General features: G+C 37.2%; 1 protein-coding gene and 1 long non-coding RNA gene across 18 annotated transcripts in view; both read left to right on the top strand.

Annotated features, from left to right (window-relative positions):
- LOC125673309 (USP6 N-terminal-like protein) overlaps positions 1 to 14,114 on the top strand; it is a 70,488-nt gene extending 56,374 nt beyond the window's left edge. For 10 of the 17 annotated variants that reach the window (XM_048909841.2, XM_056158111.1, XM_048909843.2 and 7 more), the window contains 5 exons: positions 658 to 739; positions 6,095 to 6,189; positions 6,338 to 6,403; positions 6,583 to 6,682; positions 10,101 to 14,114. In XM_048909841.2, coding sequence (XP_048765798.2) covers positions 658 to 739; positions 6,095 to 6,189; positions 6,338 to 6,403; positions 6,583 to 6,682; positions 10,101 to 11,164 — 1,407 coding nt within the window. In that variant the 3' untranslated portion in view covers positions 11,165 to 14,114. The remainder of the gene's footprint in view (positions 1 to 657; positions 740 to 6,094; positions 6,190 to 6,337; positions 6,404 to 6,582; positions 6,683 to 10,100) is intronic. The other 7 variants (XM_056158106.1, XM_056158107.1, XM_056158105.1 and 4 more) reach the window with 1 other exon arrangement.
- Positions 14,115 to 17,585: 3,471 nt separating this feature from the next.
- On the top strand, positions 17,586 to 19,533 carry LOC125677423 (uncharacterized). The gene is made up of 3 exons (XR_007371121.2): positions 17,586 to 17,830; positions 18,552 to 18,677; positions 19,342 to 19,533. It is a non-coding gene; the product is annotated as an uncharacterized LOC125677423 (long non-coding RNA).
- The last annotated feature ends 422 nt before the right edge of the window (positions 19,534 to 19,955 follow it).

Below are 19,955 nucleotides of genomic sequence, written 5' to 3'. Positions count from 1 at the left end.
ATATTATTCACTCAAACACTATGGGTTGATTTTATTACCAGCAATGCAGTTGCCAAAATTATGGTCATAGAATTCGTTTCCAGGGTCATTTTTAATAGATAGCGGAAACTTAAATTAAATTTGAAAATTTTCAATATTGGTGTCACTGGGCACAAGGAAAATGAAAAATAATTAGTGGTATGAGAGAAAAGTACGCTCTTATATGAGTTGCCTTGAAATATTAAGGTAATTCCACCCTTGTTGTTGCAAAAATGTGGTAAAACCTTCAGCAAAGCCTCGGGTTATACGGCTTTTTTTTCAAACAACCCTCGGGTGGAATTACCTTATACATGTATTTCATGGCTATTAAAAAGAGAGTCTTATATCCCTCAGTCTGTCCTCAGCCTCTCCCTCTGTCTGTTTACTGATCACTGTTTGTAAAGAAATGCAAGTCTTCCTAATTTACGCCAAGCTATTCAATTGTCAAGTTTTGATTAACAGAAAGTCAATGAATGTATTTTTACATACTATATGCTTCCTTGGGGGAAGAAATATTTGATTTGTGGGGAAAGGTTGATGGCATATGAAACTTAAGAAACATTTGATTATTTACATTAAAGTACATGGCATGGGATATGAGATATTTTCTTGCTATTTATTCTTTGATTGCTGTTTTAGGAAGCATTCTGGGGCCTGTCTCAGCTGTTCTGTAGTAAACAACATGGCATGCATGGTAAGATACAGAGCCGACTGATGCATGGTAAGGCTATATTAAACATTACAGCTCTTCTGTATCTTTTTACTGCGCAGAGTTTTATTTTGTGATAAATCATTAAAATTCACATGTCAGAAATATTAGCAAAGATTTTAAGTTTTGTCTAATAGAATGAAGAAATCTATTACATTACAAAAAATATGATGTTATATACTCATGATATTAAAGTGAAAATTCAGGAAAGTAGAACTTTGGTAGCGGTGAATTGTTGTGCAATTGTTTATACAAATTTCTTTAATTTTGACTCTGTATGGTGAGAATTTTCATTCTGGGGTGTAAATGTTTTACTGAAGTGGTAGACATCTTTATTTGCTAGTTACAGCATATTCAAATACTATAGGGTTATTGAACTTATATTGGTGAATATTGGCACTCGTTGGCTGTCAAAATGCACAAGCTTGCGAGTGCCAATATTCACCAATATAAGTTCAACTAGACACGATCTCGTTGCGAGCAACGAGTAGGTCTTCCGTCCGATTTGTTGATGCACTCGGAGTTAAAAAAAAAAAGAAAAAAAGAAAAATGAGTCCCAATTTAATTTCCGACTTTAAGACACTTTAGATATAATCAATTTTTCATATCATAAGCTTCTGAAGCAAAGTTGCGGTGAAATTCGTTTGAAATTCGACTCTCCAGGCGAGCCATAAGGCCCGCGGGCCTATTTCTTGATGTCATTTGTTAGCCCTCTATAGACTCAACAACTTTAGTTCTATATGTCTTTACAAAATATTTACCTGTAAAAAGTTATTGAGATCGACCGATATCGACAAAAAATCGACTCTACAGGCGAGCCATTAGGACCATAGGCCTATTTCTTGATATCAATCGATAGAACAACTTTTGTTCAATATGTCCTTACAAAATATTTACCAGTTACAAGTTTTTGAAATCGACTGATATCGACAAAAATCTACTCTACAGGCGAGCCATGAGGCCCACAGACCCATTTTTTGATATTGATCGATAGGTTATGACACTTTGAACAACTTTTGTTCAATAATGCTTTTCAAAAAATATGTCGTTTTAAAGATATGAGGCGTCAAATATTTACGATTTTGGCCCTTAAAATCTCTAATTACGTAACATATGACCTACTTTTTGATTGGATAAGATCAAGCTCGTTTAGATGAACATTTCCGCTTCTACAACTTATTATAAAATATTAATAGTTTCTGAGATATTCTCAAAAACATTTGGACCCTTCTGAACCCCTAATTTAAAGGGCCAGCCCGTTTTGCTTGATATCGTAAGAAAGGCCTTGTCATTTTAAACATTTTTTGCTCAACAAGTATTTAGAAATTCTTGACCGTTCTCGAGTTATCTCTACAAGAAATATTTAGGGGCCAAACTGTAGCTCCCTAACGGGGCCACATAGGGAAAAAACGAAATGTACATATTGTTTAGATTATCATTCTGAACAACTTTTGTTCAATAATGCTTTTCAAAATATTTGTCGTTTTCAAGATATGAGGCGTCAATTATTTATGATTTTGGCCCTTAAAATCCCTTATTACGTAACATATGACCTACTTTTTGATTTGATAAGAACAAGCTCGTTTAGATGAACATTTCCGCTTCAATGACTTATTACAAAATATTAATAGTTTCTGAGATATTCTCATAAACCTTTGGACCCTTCTGGGCCCCTAATTTAAAGAATCAGCCCCTTTTGCTTGATATCGTAAGAAAGGTCATGACATTTCAAACATGTTTTGTTCAACAAGTATTTAAAAATTCTTGACCGTTCTCGAGTTATTTCTAGAAGTAATTTTTAGGGGCCAAACTGTAGCTCCCTAACGGGGCCACATAGGGTAAAAACGAAATATGCATATTGTTCAGATCATCATTCTGAACAACTTTTGTTCTTTATTGCTTTTCAAAATATTTGTCGTTTTCGAGATACAAGGGGTAAAAAATTTATGGTTTTGGCCCTTAAAATCTCTTATTACGTAACATATGACCTAAATTTTGATATGAATAGATTTGGATTGTTGAAATGAACATTTTTTGTTCTTTGACTTATACCAAAATATTAACGATTTTTGAGATATTTGATGTAGACTTTGAGCCCTTCTAGATCCCTAATTTAAGGGGCTAGCACCTAAATCTTGATATTTTCGAAAAGATCTCGTAAATGTGCACAACTTTTGTTCTACATGTCTTAACAAAATATTTGCAAGAAAAAAGATATTGGAGATCAAAGGTCAAAAATCGCCGAAATGGGCGAAAAATTTTGGCATCCCTTTTTTCAGGTCCAGGCGAGCGTTTAGGCAAATCGCCTCCGGTAAAATCGAATCCCCCACAAATCTTCTAAAATGTTTACTCTATCTTGTGTAGAAATTTCAAGACTCTAGCTTCAAAACTAACGGAGGAGATGCGTGGACAACAAGGCCCTTCAAAAAGTCACTAAAAGAGAGATAACTCCTGACCGGAAGTGACGTCAAGCACGAAATTTTGCAAGCAAAGTCTCGTCACCAAAAGACATCTTTCCTGAAAATTTCGTGAAAATCGATCGAAAAATGGCTGAGAAAAACGCGTGTACTACCAAGGAAAATAATAATAATAATAATAATAATAATGAAGAAGAAGAACGCGAACAATAATAGTAAGGTCTTCCGCAGGAGACGGAAGACCTTAATAACCCTTTTATTATATAGCTAAAGTATTTTAGTTGTTGAATTATATCGCTTTTCACTCAAAATACTCCAAAATAGACGAGAATTCATCAATATTGGCATCTAAGGTGAAAGTGTGCAATATCAGCATGCATTTCTTAACTGTTCAATATTAAACCCGCCATTTTGGCTTGTTTACGTAGTTACAGTAAGGTCAATATTGAACGCTCATACTCGGAATGTTTCGGGCGCACACATTTTACGCAATGCAAAGTTAGCGTTCAATAAATTCTCAGGGTATTGAACCTAACATTCTCTAGATTTTACTCAGATTTTATAATTTATAATTAGCTATATAATAAATCGTTTTATTAATACATTGTCTAGCATTCTTGAAATGATAAATATTCAGACTCTTAACCAATTTGATTGAAACATTCACAGAATGTCTTAACCCATAATATTCACTTATATTATATTTCACTTATTATGTCAATGTAAATTAAGAGGGATTAATCCACTCTCTCTTTTTTTTTTCTCTCTCTCTCCAAAAAAACTCCTATATGTAGTTATGTGTAGATAGAGAATTAACTGGGAGTCCCTATACAGAAATCATTTGTCAAACCGTTGTGGAAGGCTTGGAAAGCAACGATGAAATATATATACATGTCCTTCCAAAGCCATCTTGATTCTCGAAGTTTTTATTTTCTTTGCAAAACTTTTATTACAAATAATTGGAATGTTTTCAATCATTATGGGGATTGTATAACATATAGAAATAGATTGTGTCTAGGTTAATTCCTTATATTATAATGTAATGGAATATCTTATAATACAGGTGTATGAATACATGTACAATGTATTTTCATTAGATACATGTAGAGAATGCTTTCATGTAAAACAGTATTTAGTCAGGTGTGTACTGTAGTTGACTCTAAAACAATTTAAATAGCCCCTACATGTAAGGGAGCACACTGGAGTTATATAATTTAAATAGCCCCTACATGTAAGGGAGCACACTGGAGTTACATAATTTAAATAGCCCCTACATGTAAGGGAGCACACTGGAGTTATATAATTTAAATAGCCCCATCATGTTATATTGTCTATTTTGTCCATCTGTCTGTCAAGCAGATTTGTTTTTCTGAAGAATGTTTCTAAATACCATTTCAAGGATTTTATTTTTCAAAATGTGTAGAAATATGACAGTATGTATAAGATGACTATGCTGTCCATCAGTGCTTAGTCAATGTAAATTTTTAGTGGTCATCAATAATCGTCATGGTATAGTTTACTCAGGAATACCTGTACAGGATTGCTCAAATGAACTCTAATGACAAACATTGTTTTAAATCAAGATGGCTTTAAAACTAATACAGTATATGGTGTTTTTATCTTTAACTTCACATGTTATTTGTTATTCCAAACATTTTCATGCCCCCGTAAACTTTAACCTTGGCCATAACGTTTGAATGGATTGTGTTAGGGTTTTGATATTTCACATGTGTATTCCTTGTGATAAGATCTTTCTTTTCGTACCAAAATTTTTGAGCTTGTGGCTTTACCTTCGGGCTTAACCTTTTTTTGAAAAACTTAAACTTTGGCCATAATTTTTGAATGGTTGGTGATAAGACTGCATGACCTTGGAGTTTGGCGGGGGCATTAGTGTCTACGTTTCACAAACACATTTTGTTTTTGTTTGATTTCGAATTTCTGTTATAGTTTTGCTCTAACCCATATCGTATAGCGGTTTTTCCCATGGGTGTAAAATTTGGTGATTTTCTAGCTCATACACTGTTCATATATACATGTATATACGTGTGTAGATAATTTTAGCAGAATATATTTTGGCAGACATGGAGTTCCAAAACATAAGTATTGATAAGCAGAGCAGATCTGTTAATGGTTCAATAAAAAAAAAACCTCCAGTACCTTCCAACCTGAAGAATACTATGTGTACAGAGTTATTTTTCTTGGGAAAATATGTATTAGGATTGCAGACATATTTGGGTGCAAAGTTTAACAGCTATAAAAAATTTGGCAGTATGGTACCCAACGTCTGAATTACATACGTAACCCAAAATTATCACCCCATGGAAAAAACCCAGCTGTACTGTATTCCAACCACTGACCAACTGATATTTTATTAAGTAATCTGTGTGAAAGGTGGGCAATACCATGTAATTAAAATAACATAGTTTTAGACTATTTAGTGGGGAAAAAATTCAAATCCAATCCAATCAAAATTATTTCAAATATAGATTTTGCCTGCTTTTTGCATATTTTTGAAAAAAATAATAATGATAACCTCTATCAACCAGGAATTTAACACTTGTCCATCACTGATTTCACATTGTGAAGTGACATGATATAACTGCATGCATATACATATATATTGGAATGGTTCAGTTAACGTAGTGTATAATTTTCAGTTAGGAAATGCCATAGTGAAAGAACACTTAAAAAGTGTTCTTTTTCAGGGTATATGCTCTATGCTAATATTCAGATTGTTACAATTTATAATAAGTAATATGAATTCAATTTTCGCAATGTAAAAATTTTTAAAAATGCAGTGGTAAAATTCTGAGAGACAGTATCTGTATTTAACTTAATAAGATGTGGAAATTTTGTGATGTTAAAGAAGTGTTTTATAGAGGCCGTTATTTCAATGTTGTAGTGAAGTTCTGATTCTGAAGCTACAGCTCATTGTTTTCTATTGTTCCAGGTCTTTTTATACCAGGGTTTCCTAAACTTCTTCGCTATCAGGAACACCATGATGTGGTACTAAAGAAATTCTTGCCCAAAGTCCGCAAGTATTTTGTAAGTTTCCAAGGGATATAGGCTAAGTACATGTATCAGTGCTTGAATCGCATTGGTTTCAAATATCTTTTGATTTTGGATTGTAATTTGATTGGTATTTAATGCAATTAATGAACAATTCATTCAAATCTTTTACTTATTTTTACAGGAGAGAAATGATATCTACCCATCTTTGTACACAATTAAGTGGTTTTTGCAGTGTTTTCTGGGCAGAGTAAGAAATGTTGATTTCCTATGTTTTTAGCAATAGAATCTATGTAATAATTGAAATGTAATAGTTCATTACCTCCTGAATATATTTCCTGATATGTAGCTAAGAAATACTTAAAAAGGTGTTCAGTAGAAGCACCAGTCAGTACGACTTGTACATTACTATGCCATTATATTGCATAGATACCTTTTACTCTGACACTGAGGCTCTGGGACATCTTTATTTTGGAGGGAGAGAAGATTCTCACAGCCATGGCCTACAACATCATCAAATTACACAGGAGTAAGTAGGATGGGGAGAATGTCTGGCACTGAAATGTAATCACATTACACAGGAGTAAGTAGGTGATAGTAGGATTGGGAGAATGGCTGGCACTGAAATGTAATCACATTACACAGGAGTAAGTAGGATGGGGAGAATGGCTGGCACTGAAATGTAATCACATTACACAGGAGTAAGTAGGATGGGGAGAATGGCTGGCACTGAAATGTAATCACATTACACAGGAGTAAGTAGGATGAAGAGAATGGATGGCACTGAAATGTAGTCACATTACATGGCAGTTAGTAGGTGATAGTAGGATGGGGAGTATGGCTGGCACTGAAATGTAATCACATTACACTGGAGTAAGTAGGATGGGGAGAATGGCTGGCACTGAAATGTAATCACATTACACTGGAGTAAGTAGGATGGGGAGAATGGCTGGCACTGAAATGTAATCACATTACACTGGAGTAAGTAGGATGGGGAGAATGGCTGGCACTGAAATGTAATCTCATTACACAGGAGTAAGTAGGATGGGGAGAATGGCTGGCACTGAAATGTAATCACATTACACATGAGTAAGTAGGATGGGGAGAATGGCTGTCACCAAAATGTAATCACATTACATGCAGGATTCGTCACTAACTTTTTAGCTCACCTGAGCCGAAGGCTCAAGTGAGCTTTTCTGATCACATTTTGTCTGGCGTCCGTCTGTCTGTCTGTCTGTAAACTTTTCACATTTTCATCTTCTTCTCATGAACCACTGGACCAATTTCAACCAAACATGGCCAAAAGCATCCTTGGGTGAAGGGCTTTCAAGTTTGTTCAAATGAAGGGCCATGTCCCTTTCAAAGGGGAGATAATCACAAAAATGCAAAAATAGGGTGGGGTCATTTAAAAATCTTCTTCTCAAGAACCACTGGGTCAGAAGAGCTGAAATTTACCTGAAAGCTTCCTGACATATTGCAGATTCAAGTTTGTTCAAATCATGGGCCCCGGTGGTAGGATGGGGCCACAAGGGGGGATCAAAGTTTTACATACAAATATATAGGGAAAAACTTTAAAAATCTTCTTCTCAAGAACCACTAAGCCAGAAAAGCTGAGATTTACATGAAAGCTTCCTGACATAATGCAGATTCAAGTTTGTTCAAATCATGGGCCCCTGGGGTTGGATGGGGCCACAATAGGGGATCAAAGTTTTACATACAAATATATAGAAAAAATCTTTAAAAATCTTCTTCTCAAGAACCACTGAGTCAGAAAAGCTGATTTTTACATGAAAACTTTCTGACATAGTGCAGATTCAAGTTTGTTCAAATCATGGCCCCCGGGGATAGGATGGGGCCCCAAGGGGGATCAAAGTTTTGCACACAAATATATAGGGAAAAACTTTAAAAATCTTCTTCTCAAGAACCATTGGGCCAAAGAAGTTGACATTTACATGAAAGCTTTCTGACATAGTGTAGATTCAAGTTTGCAAAGGGTAGTTTGGGCCATAATAGGGACTATTAGGTTTTACATGCAAATATATATGGAAAGTCTTCAGATATGGGCCAAGGTGACTCAGGTGAGCGATGTGGCCCATGGGCCTCTTGTTTAGGCATTAGTCCTGTCGGACTAGTGCCTGGTTACCTTTACTATACATGGGGAATTTTATTAGTCCGTAATAAATAGGGAAATAAATGTGTAATTTAAAAACAAAATTAATTTATAATTAATACATGTACAATGTACCTATAACATAAGGCCAAAAATAAAAATTGATTTGTTTGATGTACTCCGACAGACCCATCAAATTTGCTCCTACCCAATCATTTTATTCAGCAATTTAAAAATTTTTTTTTTTTTTTTTTGGTTCCCTTGAAAAATAGAAAATTCTCCTTATTTTAAAAGAAAATATTAGAAATTTACATGATGTTTAAAAAAAACCTACCTACCGACCCACCTTGAAAAATGTGGGTCGGAGTACATCAAACAAAAATATTTTTAATGATGGCCTAACCAGTCTCGATTTTTCGTCCAAGATTCCTGGAAATCTCGGCTGTCTCCGCAAATCTTCGCCGGAGATTTTCGGAGAAAGCAGAATGTCTGGTTGCATGAAACTAGTTACTTCATTACGGCATGTGTCAAACTAATCATGATCACTGAAACGTTTTACTCATGTAAAATCAATTACTCCAAGTAAGCGTTGATTTGACTAGGAATTACGTAACTACCCGCCATGCTAGATAGCTAAAAATACATTGCTGTTTTCCAGTAAATTGTCGACAATCGTACATCGATAATTTAAACAAGTTGTTAAGCAGAAATTTTTATTAGTCGGATCGGACTGACTAGGCAAAGATTTTATTAGTCTGAATTAAAATTTATTAGTCTGAGACTAACTGACTAATGTTAGTGTTGAACCCTGACATGGGAGTTAGTAGGTGATAGTAGGATTGGGAGACAAAGTGAAAGTCACTACCAGAAATAACGATTTCTATTTGATAAACCCAATATTTTGTTCAATCAATGAATAATATGATGATGAATGCAAATGGTGGTTGTTTTGTTTTTCATTATTAAAACGTATATAATTTTACACTTAACTTTAATGACAATACATTTTTCACTAGTTTGGTATTTTTCACAAAGTGTTGATTATGGTGCAATTTAGTTGATTTGAATTTTAAAAGTCTTTCGAAAGTTTTTTATTCAACAAATGTAAGTCCGTTATGCTGTAAACGGAGTCATTGATGATTAAGTTGTCAGAGTGAATCAATCGTTATTAAGGAGGTGTGCTACACCAGAGAAATTTGATATGGATGAAAAGTGGAGGGTTTGTACAATAATAATTTGAAATCGAAAACTTTCAAATTTACTTTATTTAGTCAAAAAATGAAGTTTTGGTAGAAAGCAATCTGGAAAAAAATTAAAAAACCCCGCTAGATTTGAATCCACAATCTACAGTTCAGCAGTCGATGTGCTACATGTAACCTATTGAACTACTCAGCTAGGCGATATTTTTTTTAAATGAATAGACAAATATTGCTGATATTCATATTTTCATCCATGTTTTAAAAGAAAGTCAGCCATTATGATGATGTAGAGTACCTCCTTAACACAACACAAATGCTTTTTATTCACAAAGTAAAAAAACCCAAAAAAACAACTCGAAATGCAAAGACTACTAAGGGTATTTCATGAGCTTTTGATCCTTTAAATTTGATATGCCATACTTCCTCCTTTTCTCATTTAAAGAAAACCGTTTCTTTTATAATTGCTGTTCATTTAAACATGTATGTAAATGCTTCACCCTTATTTGTCAATGTCTAGGCCTTAACTATATGTACATTTATTTTGGATGACTTCTGAAACACTGTTATCGTAAATGCAATCACTGTTTGGAAATTGAAAATTGCAAGTCTGTGATTTTAAATGTCTTTTGTATTTGTAGGGAAATTGATGAGAATGGGTCCTGATGAAATCCTGCAGTTCTTTCAGACAGAACTAGAGAAGAACTTTGGTTATGATGATGATACTATTATAGACCAGCTACAGATAACTGTTGAGGAACTACGCAAAGCCAAAATGGACTTTCCTCCACGTCCTAAAGTGAATGAGGAACCAACACTGCCATTTGGTCTAGAGATAGAACCTAGCATTGAACAAATTCTTAAGGGTCGTAACCCAGAGACAATTGATGAACACTTTAAAAGGAATCCTCACAAAGGCAAAGCTGGCTATCTGAAAAGGCGGGGACTGAACAATGCAGCCACTCCCGAGATGCCAAGGAGCCGGACAGACTCCAGTCGGTTGTCAGAATACTCCATGGATGACACCTCTACATACTATGATACTGCTGCCAATTCGAGAATTTCGTTTTCGAAAGCTTCAATGCAGAGTTCTCGGACATCGTATGCTGATGATTCTGACATGGAGGGTTTACGACAAATGTCCATGATGGATGATCTGGATGAGCAGTTGGTTGGGATGGAGAATGGACATCCGTCCCGTGACACAACCATAGAAAACATTGCTGAAGAGCTGAGATCACCCTCAGTTCACTCGGACTATGATAATATGGGTGACAATAAAAGTCCTAACACATCTTCAAAAGCCAGCTTCCATGATGCAGTGGAAACAACGCTAACAGAAGTACCCGTTCATCATGAAGTGTCCATTCACATACCAGCCAGTAAATCAGATGGATTCATTAAATCAAGAAGTAACATGAGTTACAACCAGAACTCATCTAATGCAAATCATGACGTGACAATGGAGGACGACTCCTACAGACAAGGAGCTAAAAGTGCCAATGACATCAACAGCAGCCCCTCAAAATATGTGTCAAAACTCAAAGTACAAACAGATCATAATGGGCATCCTAACGGGTATACAGATGAAGATACATCCCGGCGTAATGTGCACAATTCCTCAAAACTCGTGGTGTCATCTGCCAATTTTAACCAACGGTTAGTTAGCAAGCATCAGATTCAGATTAAAACTAGTCAGCTGTAGACTCAGGTTTTATAGTTCATGTTTTTCTGACGGTTTGTCAGACTTTAACTTCGGAAAATTTTTGTCTTCATTTATTTTTTTCACCTGAATATTAATTGAATGATTTGATAATTTTTTTTGGATTATTACTACCTGAAACAGGTTATTTGAATGTCTTTTGGAAGTTTATGATAATTCTTGATGATTTGTAACTTGAAATTATCTTGAGAAAAAATTCAACAAAACGTTTTTACTATGATTGTGTACACTGTCCAGGATTTTGTGGTAGGTGATGTCCTTACATATGCTGTCTACAAATGCATGTTATTTGTCTTTCCTATAGATTGTGTGGTATTAAATGTACCATTTTTTTATTATTAGTTTGTCTATTGTGTCCTATTACATTGGAGACATGATTTGTTTAAAGCATATGGATGATGTATATTAATTCATTCAAAATAAGAACAGAATAAACTTGACCTCCTTGATATGGAATTAGTGTCGTATATGGATACTGTTTGATTCTAGTAAAGGGGAAAGAAATTGGATACTTAGCTCTATTGAGGTGAAAGAGGAAAAATAAAACACAAAAACTTGAAATAAGGTTCAAAGTTCAAGTTAATTGGAAATGGATAAACAATATGTGGATATCCATTTTCAATTTTATTTTATTTAAAACTTGAAAAATTCAGTGTTGGGGGATATGTAAAAACAAAGTATTAAATTTCTCTGAGAAGAAAATTTGTAAATATCTTTGTATATTTTACATGTTGTCATTCTTTTTTCAAATTTGTGATAAAGACACGAGAATGGAATACTTAGATTTCAAAATAGGATGAAAGGGCCTAGATGTAAAGTTCAGGAAAATATATGTGAAGTGTTGAGACAATGAATGTCTGTTCATTTTTATTGTAGTAGAATACTCAGAATTGTTCACAGCTGTTCATGACAACTATTAAAAGTTAACACTTGTCAGTTGTTGAGAGAGAATGTTGATTAGTGAAGAGAAACATTTGATGTGTAATTTGGAATGCTGTAAATTTAATTAGTTGGAGCAATTTCAAAGTCTTTAATTTTCATTTTTAAAAAGAAAAAGAAATATGTTCATGATTGAGGAGAGATATAAGGGTTGATATTTTTATTATTATTTTTTTCTTCATGAAACTTGCACCACCTGAGAAATTCAGTGATACTGAAAAGGATTTTTAAATTTCATCAGACAACTACATTTAAGGATTATAACTTTTGAAGTTGTTAGTTTTAGTTTAGCAATCAAAGTTAATTTTACCTGCTACAGATTGGTGCTTCACATGATGTTAGCCAGAATCTTTTGGGGGTGGGGGTGAGTGTTAAACCATCAAGAAATGGATACATTAGGTGTTATGATTGTTCTTTATACTCATTTAAGTGCTTCAAACCACAATGCATCAGCCAATCAATATGGACTATAAATGGTCTTCGTATGTATTAGAACATAGCTTTACGAAATCCTTAGTGCTGGTATTGTAGGGGGACACGTGTTTGGAGACTTTGTACAATCAGCAAAATGTAATGAAGCTAAATAAGGGCACACTGTAGATTACAATGAAATACGTGTGTATCAATCATGTGGTGTCAGTGGCAAGTTGTGTGTTTTATTTTGTTTTAAACATACTTGCCAAGGGAAACTCATCATCAGAAATCCACAGTCCATTTCACAACTCTCACCTGGAGAAGTGAGACTGAATGTGGGATTCTAAAGGCGATAGAAACCCAGTGAATTCATGACTTTTTATTAGCGGGCGTTTTATGTAATGTTTACCTTCACATCATGTGGAAGTCCTAATCATGACATATCTTTACAATATATAGGAAATGATGGTTTAAAGACTGTACATGTTAATTAAGGTCATGCATGTGTATTCTTTAATGAATGTGAAAATTTTCTATTTTTAAATATGTATGTGATTTTCAAATGTTTATCCCATATTAAAATATACTTAGATAGAGGATATTTGATATTATAAAAAGTACTTGTCTTCTATATTCTGTGTTCATATCAACACATTTCTACAAAAAGTGGAAATGTATTACCAAACTGTTTGAAAATGTTCAATGTGAATTTTATAAAGTTGGTTCAAAGTATAGAAGAGGGGTTGTGAGGAGGAACAGAAGTGGCTACTGCATCCATTTGTGTATTTTGAAAATCACACTCTTCATGTAATATGTTAATGCATTTTGATAATTAATTTGTCAACTTGAAGGCTTGCATTTCAGGCTTTCAGAATTTTTGTAGTAGAATCTCTGTATTGTGAAGACCGTTAGATACTCCATTTTAAAGCACTGGTCATTATCCTACCTCAAAGAGGAATTCGAAGCAGATGTTTTGTACTTTTCCAATATATAAATTGTGTCCTTTTATAAAGTATATGTATACTTGAGGTAAAGACCTAACAAGGAAATTGGTTTGTTCACTTATTTTAGTATGAAAGATGCTGAATTCATATAGCAAACATCAACAGTTGTGACTGCAGTTCAACCTTTCATCCATTGTGTTTAGTTCACATTGTTACAAGGACTAAAGCATTTAGTTCACATTGTTACAAGGACTAAAGCTTGAAACAAGACAGGATTTATATAGTACATATATTGTAACAGGGAAAAGTATCTTTTATAAAAAGAATCTCTCAGTGTTCATGTTTTTAATTTCGTTGTTCAGAGTGCATGCTTAGTGAAAGTAATGAGGAATTTATAGGACAAAACAACATCCATCTGTATATAGATTGAAACACTGTACATCAAGATAGCTGGACATAGACGCAGGTAGACCCCCCTCATGTTGTATATTAGATTTATGTGATACCAACTACTGAGTAGAAACGAACTGTCTTAATTAAGGTGCTTCCTGAGTTTTAAGTTATGCAACTTTGTTTTGTAGTCTAGAATTGTTATGTTTGCTTCATTAATAAATACATTAAAACCCCTACCGTAATGGGCACGTTTGTTGAGTTAATAATGGTGTAGAGAGTGATCAGGGCAGTTGTATATGCATTTCCTTCTGTCCGTCCGTTCACAGTAATTATCAGGGTTATGTATTTCTGTCCGTCCGTTCACAGTAATTGTCAGGGTCATCTGTCCGTCCGTTCACAGTAATTGTCAGGGTTATGTATTTCTGTCCGTCCGTTCACAGTAATTGTCAGGGTCATCTGTCCGTCCGTTCACAGTAATTGTCAGGGTTCTGTATTTCTGTCCGTCCGTTCACAGTAATTGTCAGGGTTATGTATTTCTGTCCGTCCGTTTACAATATTAGTCAGGGTTATGTATTTCTAAAACACAATTTCGCAATATATAAAACACTCTCACAACATTTAAATAGACATTGAACATTTAAACACTACCGGGGCTAAGCTCGCTTTGGGCCCAAACTCTGTGATACCAGAGTTATAATATATGAATACACATCTAACCTTATACATATGTAAATATATGTATAAGGTTAGATGTGTATTCATATATTATGACCCAAGCACCTGTGAATATAGAAAGGGGTCTAACTCTAACCCAGATAAAAAAAAAAAACTACCCACTTGCTTCAAATGCCTAAATAATCAGAAACTAGGTGCGATATGCGTAATTTGCTGGTCTCCTTGATTAATGTTTTAACTACTTGCATGCCAATTCTTAAAATAACAGATATATACGTCATCGTTCTCTCGATTTCAAGTGTTTATTTTTACTAGGAGAATTACTGGTCCAGGTCACCGGGTGGATTCTAGTGTGGAAAATTTCGAACTTATCAAGTAAAATTTCACATCAAATATACGCTACTTACTTCCTCATACTTTAATAAAGTTCTCTATGTTCGCCATATCTGGGTCGCTTATTTTTCAAAACATCAACTCCTGACTCTATCAGCCATTTTGAGAAACACTGAGAAAGTATCTGTGGAGTTTATTACAATGTCTTTACATAAAATATGGGTCCCACGAACTTAACTGCTCTGTCTGCTGTCGGTCTCAGCTTCGGGTAGGTCCTACTGTACATATTCCATAACCGCGGGGAATCTCGTTTCCACTCCAATCCGGGAATAAACAAGTCGTACTGGTGAAGACTCCCCATATACTACACCCCCCCCCCCCCCGTTTTCTCTGAAGGACGGAGAAAAGGGTCCAATCAATGGTCAAGGTGGGCGCAACACGTCCTCTTGAAGGGACTATCCGAGGATGCCGGAAAGGGCTCCGGCAGGAAAGTCCAGGTAAATGCCCCAGAGAAAACTGACTGGGACTAATCTAATCCCAACCAGTGTGGGCCAGGGCTAGCCCTGGGTCGCACACCCCTAGCTGAAAAAGATCAATAGATCCTCCCATCAGCTCTGAATCCAGGTGGGGGCCAAGGTAACCTGATACCTCTGAACTGTCGGACTTGGGTCCTGAATGAGTCGTGTCCCACAAGATCCGTCTCGAAGTCCAACTCCGCCTCTTGGGTCCAATCTGGGAACCCGATAAGTTCTCGGGAGACATAGTTCCAAGACGCCTCGCTAACTGAGGCACTGTAACCATCCGGAACACCTTCACCAGGCGCACATTGAGTGAGGCCAACAGCTGGGGCTTCAATCACACTGATTTTCTCACCAATGTTAGTCGGCTCGAGGGGGGGGGGGATCCCCCCCCCCCCCTAATCCAATATGACCTCCTTGGAATTTGACCAAGTTCCAGGGTAAGCTAAAGGGACAACATCAACTCTTGCTGTAAATGTGCTGAGCTTAGTCCCTGCTTCAGTGTGGGGGTCCGCACGCGCCAGCACCCGTAGTTCGGCCTCCAAGGCTGACCCTATCACACTGTCTCCGGAGATAGACACTTCCTCATCTGAAGCGTTGACAATGCTGGTCATCACTGTGCTCTCCCTATCATAAGAAGCGTTGACAATGCTGGTCATCACCGTGCTCTCCTTATCATAAGAAGCGTTGACAATGCTGGTCATCACCGTGCTCTCCCTAGCAGAAGTGTGGCACCAATAGGTCATCTGAGAGCTGGCTACAATATCTTCCAACTCCTTATCCAAACAACAAGGGCATAGGACGACTGAAGCAGCTGGGACCCAGATGGACTTAGTTACTGAAACTTGGGCCTCCTGTCCCCTTCCTGTGCGTCCGAACGTCATGGGGACTTTCTCCTCTCCTAAAGTCATGGTACCATGCTCCAGGTCTAAATGAGCCTTTTGCTGATGGAGAAACTCCATACCTAGCAGCATTTGGTCCTGCAGGGGGCCACATACAGAACAACACTATGTTCTGTGTCTCCAAGACGGACTCCCACAGGGCCAATGATGAAGCCCCTCATCCTGGCATTTTCCCCTGCTTGTACCAACGTCACATGCTGTTTGATGGGAGGCTTGGGGTCGAGCTCCTCGTAGACCTGGGTGAACAACACACTCACCTCCACCCCAGTGTCTACCACTGCCTGTAGTCTTACTCCCTGGACCACCATCTCAACCATGAACCCGGTGGTTGGGCGTACCTGCCCGATTGGCACAGACGAGTCTCCACAGGGTTCTCCCGCATGCCGTAAGGGTATGTCTCCTGTCCTGCTCTCGGCTCGGCCTCTGACCACCTCCAGCCCGCATTCCTCCTTGGGCTGATATTGCACCATTACTGGCTCTTGGCACTAACTAGGCCTGGACGCGGAATCTGCGCAGGCCTCCTCCTGAACGGGCGAGGGCTCCAGATCCGGCAAGTCATCCCTATTTCCCTGGTTCTCTGCCCCAAATCCCAGCAGTTCTGGCACCAGGATATCCTTAGTGGGGGGGGGGGGGCTTGAATCCTTGTGACATGTCCCTGGGAGAGGGCTCGTACTTGTCCTCTTCCCAACGTCACTCCCTGGACCACCATCTCAACCATGAACCCGGTGGTTGGGCGTACCTGCCCGATTGGGGGCTTCATCCCCAGCTACCTGGCTCACATCCCTCACGGGCTTGGATGACTTCATCTGACTTCACTGAATGCTGATAGTACTGCATTCGGTCGACTGCTTCCCCAATTGTCTTGGGCTGGCCGTCCAGGTCATAGAGTCCTGCGTCCCTGTCCTCAGCACCGTAGCACAGCCATGGGATGGCATAGACATGTACATCCGGCACAGACGAGAAAGCCTGGGTGGCCAGGATGAGCACCCTGTCTGACTAATGTCGTAATGACTCGCCCACACCCTGTGATGCTGACTGAAAGTTCAACTGATGCGTGAAACCTGGTGTAGATGACCCAAAACGTTTCTCGAACCGCCCAATGATGTCAGCCAGAGAGAGACTGCGGTCTATTTCCATCAACAGGGTGTTGTAGTCGCTCGCCGTCCCCTCCAATGAAAAGCAGAACTGGTCATGTTGTTCCATCTCAGTCCACTGTTGGCTGCGGGCCAGGCGAACAAACTTGTGCAGGAAGGACTTCCAGTTAGATTTTCCATCACACCGCAAATCCTTGTACTGGAGTGCGTGTCTACTGAAGGCCATTTACTGCTCCCCTACACAAGAGTACGGGGGGACCTGGAACGTGGTGCGAGACACTGGATCTAGCCCTGGGCAGAATATCCAGAGAATGGTGCGTGTCGTTCTGTTCATGGCTACCCATGTCCTAAATCATAATGTATCGGTTATGCAAGAAAATTCGTTTGGAGTGTTTCCGGTTATGAGTTAAAAGAGAACAACACGCCGCTTCAACAGGTAGGTCGATCTGATTTTTTCTTGTTTATGATAATTTAACCACTGTTGACGAAAATCGGGGAATGTATTCAGCTGTAGAAATGATTAAAGTACACGAAATAACCACAATTACCCATATCTAAAGCGGCAAGACGATACGAGATGATTTTCCGAGAGCAGAAGGAGGTTGAATTTTGAAAATTTCTCACAACTCTCGATTGTCAGGATCAATATCGGCTCAATCAGCTAACCAATAGAAATAAGTTGACCACTCTAGGGACGATTTGTGCAAGTTAAATTAAAGTATTCTACTATTTTCATGTTGGTGTTTGTATTTTGCCAAAATTTCTATCCAAACGGGTCAGGTAATGCTTTAGGGGATAAGTTATGATTTAATGGATTGGTTAAGATTTAGAGGAAAATTTGGTTAATACACACTCCGCTGATAGATACAGTAGTATTACGCACCTGAATGAGTTTGTATTACGTGATGTAATTTAGATTAGTATGTACGATTCTGGATCTGCAATAAGAATTTATTGAAATTATTTTTTTTTATATTTGTAACGAAGGTATTTCAAAAATATTAGTCGTGTTAGGTAGAAAAAGATTGATACTGTTTTCGATTTGCGAATTCACCTCTATTCTTTTTTATGCAAAAAAAAATTTTAAAAAAATTATTAGCTTTAGATATTTTTCTTCAATGTACATGCATTGTACTCGTATATGTATATTTATTCAGGAACGTATTCACCAAAACTAAATAAAGATGCTGCTTATCTGGAACCAAAGATAGACCCAGATAGTATATCAACTGTGTGTATAGTAGGTGCAGAGAATTGAAGAAGATAGAGTGTATTATTCTAAGGTGTGTATAAGCAACTTATTTATGACTATGTAGAAAATTAACGGATTATGTAAATGTCGAATACTTATGCATGACGTTTAATTGTCAAATACTTAGGTAACGCTAATGCTTTCTTGATGAAAGGTGAAGATAACGAACAGTGACCAATCTCATAACTCCTATAAGCAATACAAAATAAAGAGTTGGGCAAACACGGACCCCTGGACACACCAGAGGTTGGATTAGGTGCCTAGGAGGAGTAAGCATCCCCCGTCAATCGGCTACACCCGCCGTGAGCTCCACACCCCGATCAGGCAAACGGAGTTATCCGCAGCCAAAATCAGTGTGCCAAGAACGGTCCACCAATCGTTACATGATGTTGCACAGAATATGTTGTTACTTTGCATTTTCTGGTCTAGTCCTTTACTTCAAATTCAGAACACAAAATGTTAAATTCTATAAGGAATTAGTTCATATTAGGATATAGAAATTTATTGATTTTCTAGTAAAATGGTTAAGAGGCCATAGTCAGATTCCCGGGGGGGGGGGGGGGGGGGGGGGGTGATACACTATATACATGTAGGTGTCGATCTTTTGTCAATTTACTCTTTAGGATGAATTTATAAGCATGGAAGCTATCATGATATGGTCTTGTGATTATGATAACGTTTTCTCTACTTCACAGGGACCATTAGACAGAGATCGCCTCCAAAAAAATATATTTACCGAATGCACCAAATCGACATGCCAGAGAACAACCCATCAGGCAACATGATGGTTACAGAATAAACGACTCTAAGCTGTTGCAGCCACAGAGACTTGGACTAAACTTTGATTACATATCAGAATCTAATGTGTAATAAAAATACTAGTTAATTTTGAGCGTGGTAGAATAAATTAATAAACTAACAAAAATTGACATTCGGAATACTCGTCATCTGACCAATAATATCAAATTAGTTGTTGTCACCATTTGGCGTCTTTTGTCCGCTGACTAAATTCCACACGAGAACCACTGAATGAAAATTAACCAAACGGGGTAGAGTTCTTCCAGAATTGCTGTTTCCCTAAATCAGATTCGTTAAGATAATGGTGAGAGTAGATGCCCTACAAAACCTACTTCTTTCTCAAAAATCATAAAACATTGCTATAAAACAAAGCAAACGTTTTCTCTCTAAACTGCTATTATGAAAGGTACCTGCAATTTGATACCGGTTTTTTCTATGCAAAGAAATAACAGCCCGTAAAACATTATGTTGTCACAAGCATCACTCGAAACATCCGTGTATACAAAGTGAA

This window comes from Ostrea edulis, chromosome 3, assembly GCF_947568905.1.
Source record: "Ostrea edulis chromosome 3, xbOstEdul1.1, whole genome shotgun sequence".
In the NCBI taxonomy this organism is placed as follows: domain Eukaryota; kingdom Metazoa; phylum Mollusca; class Bivalvia; order Ostreida; family Ostreidae; genus Ostrea; species Ostrea edulis.
This window is presented reverse-complemented; position numbering and strand designations above follow the sequence as displayed.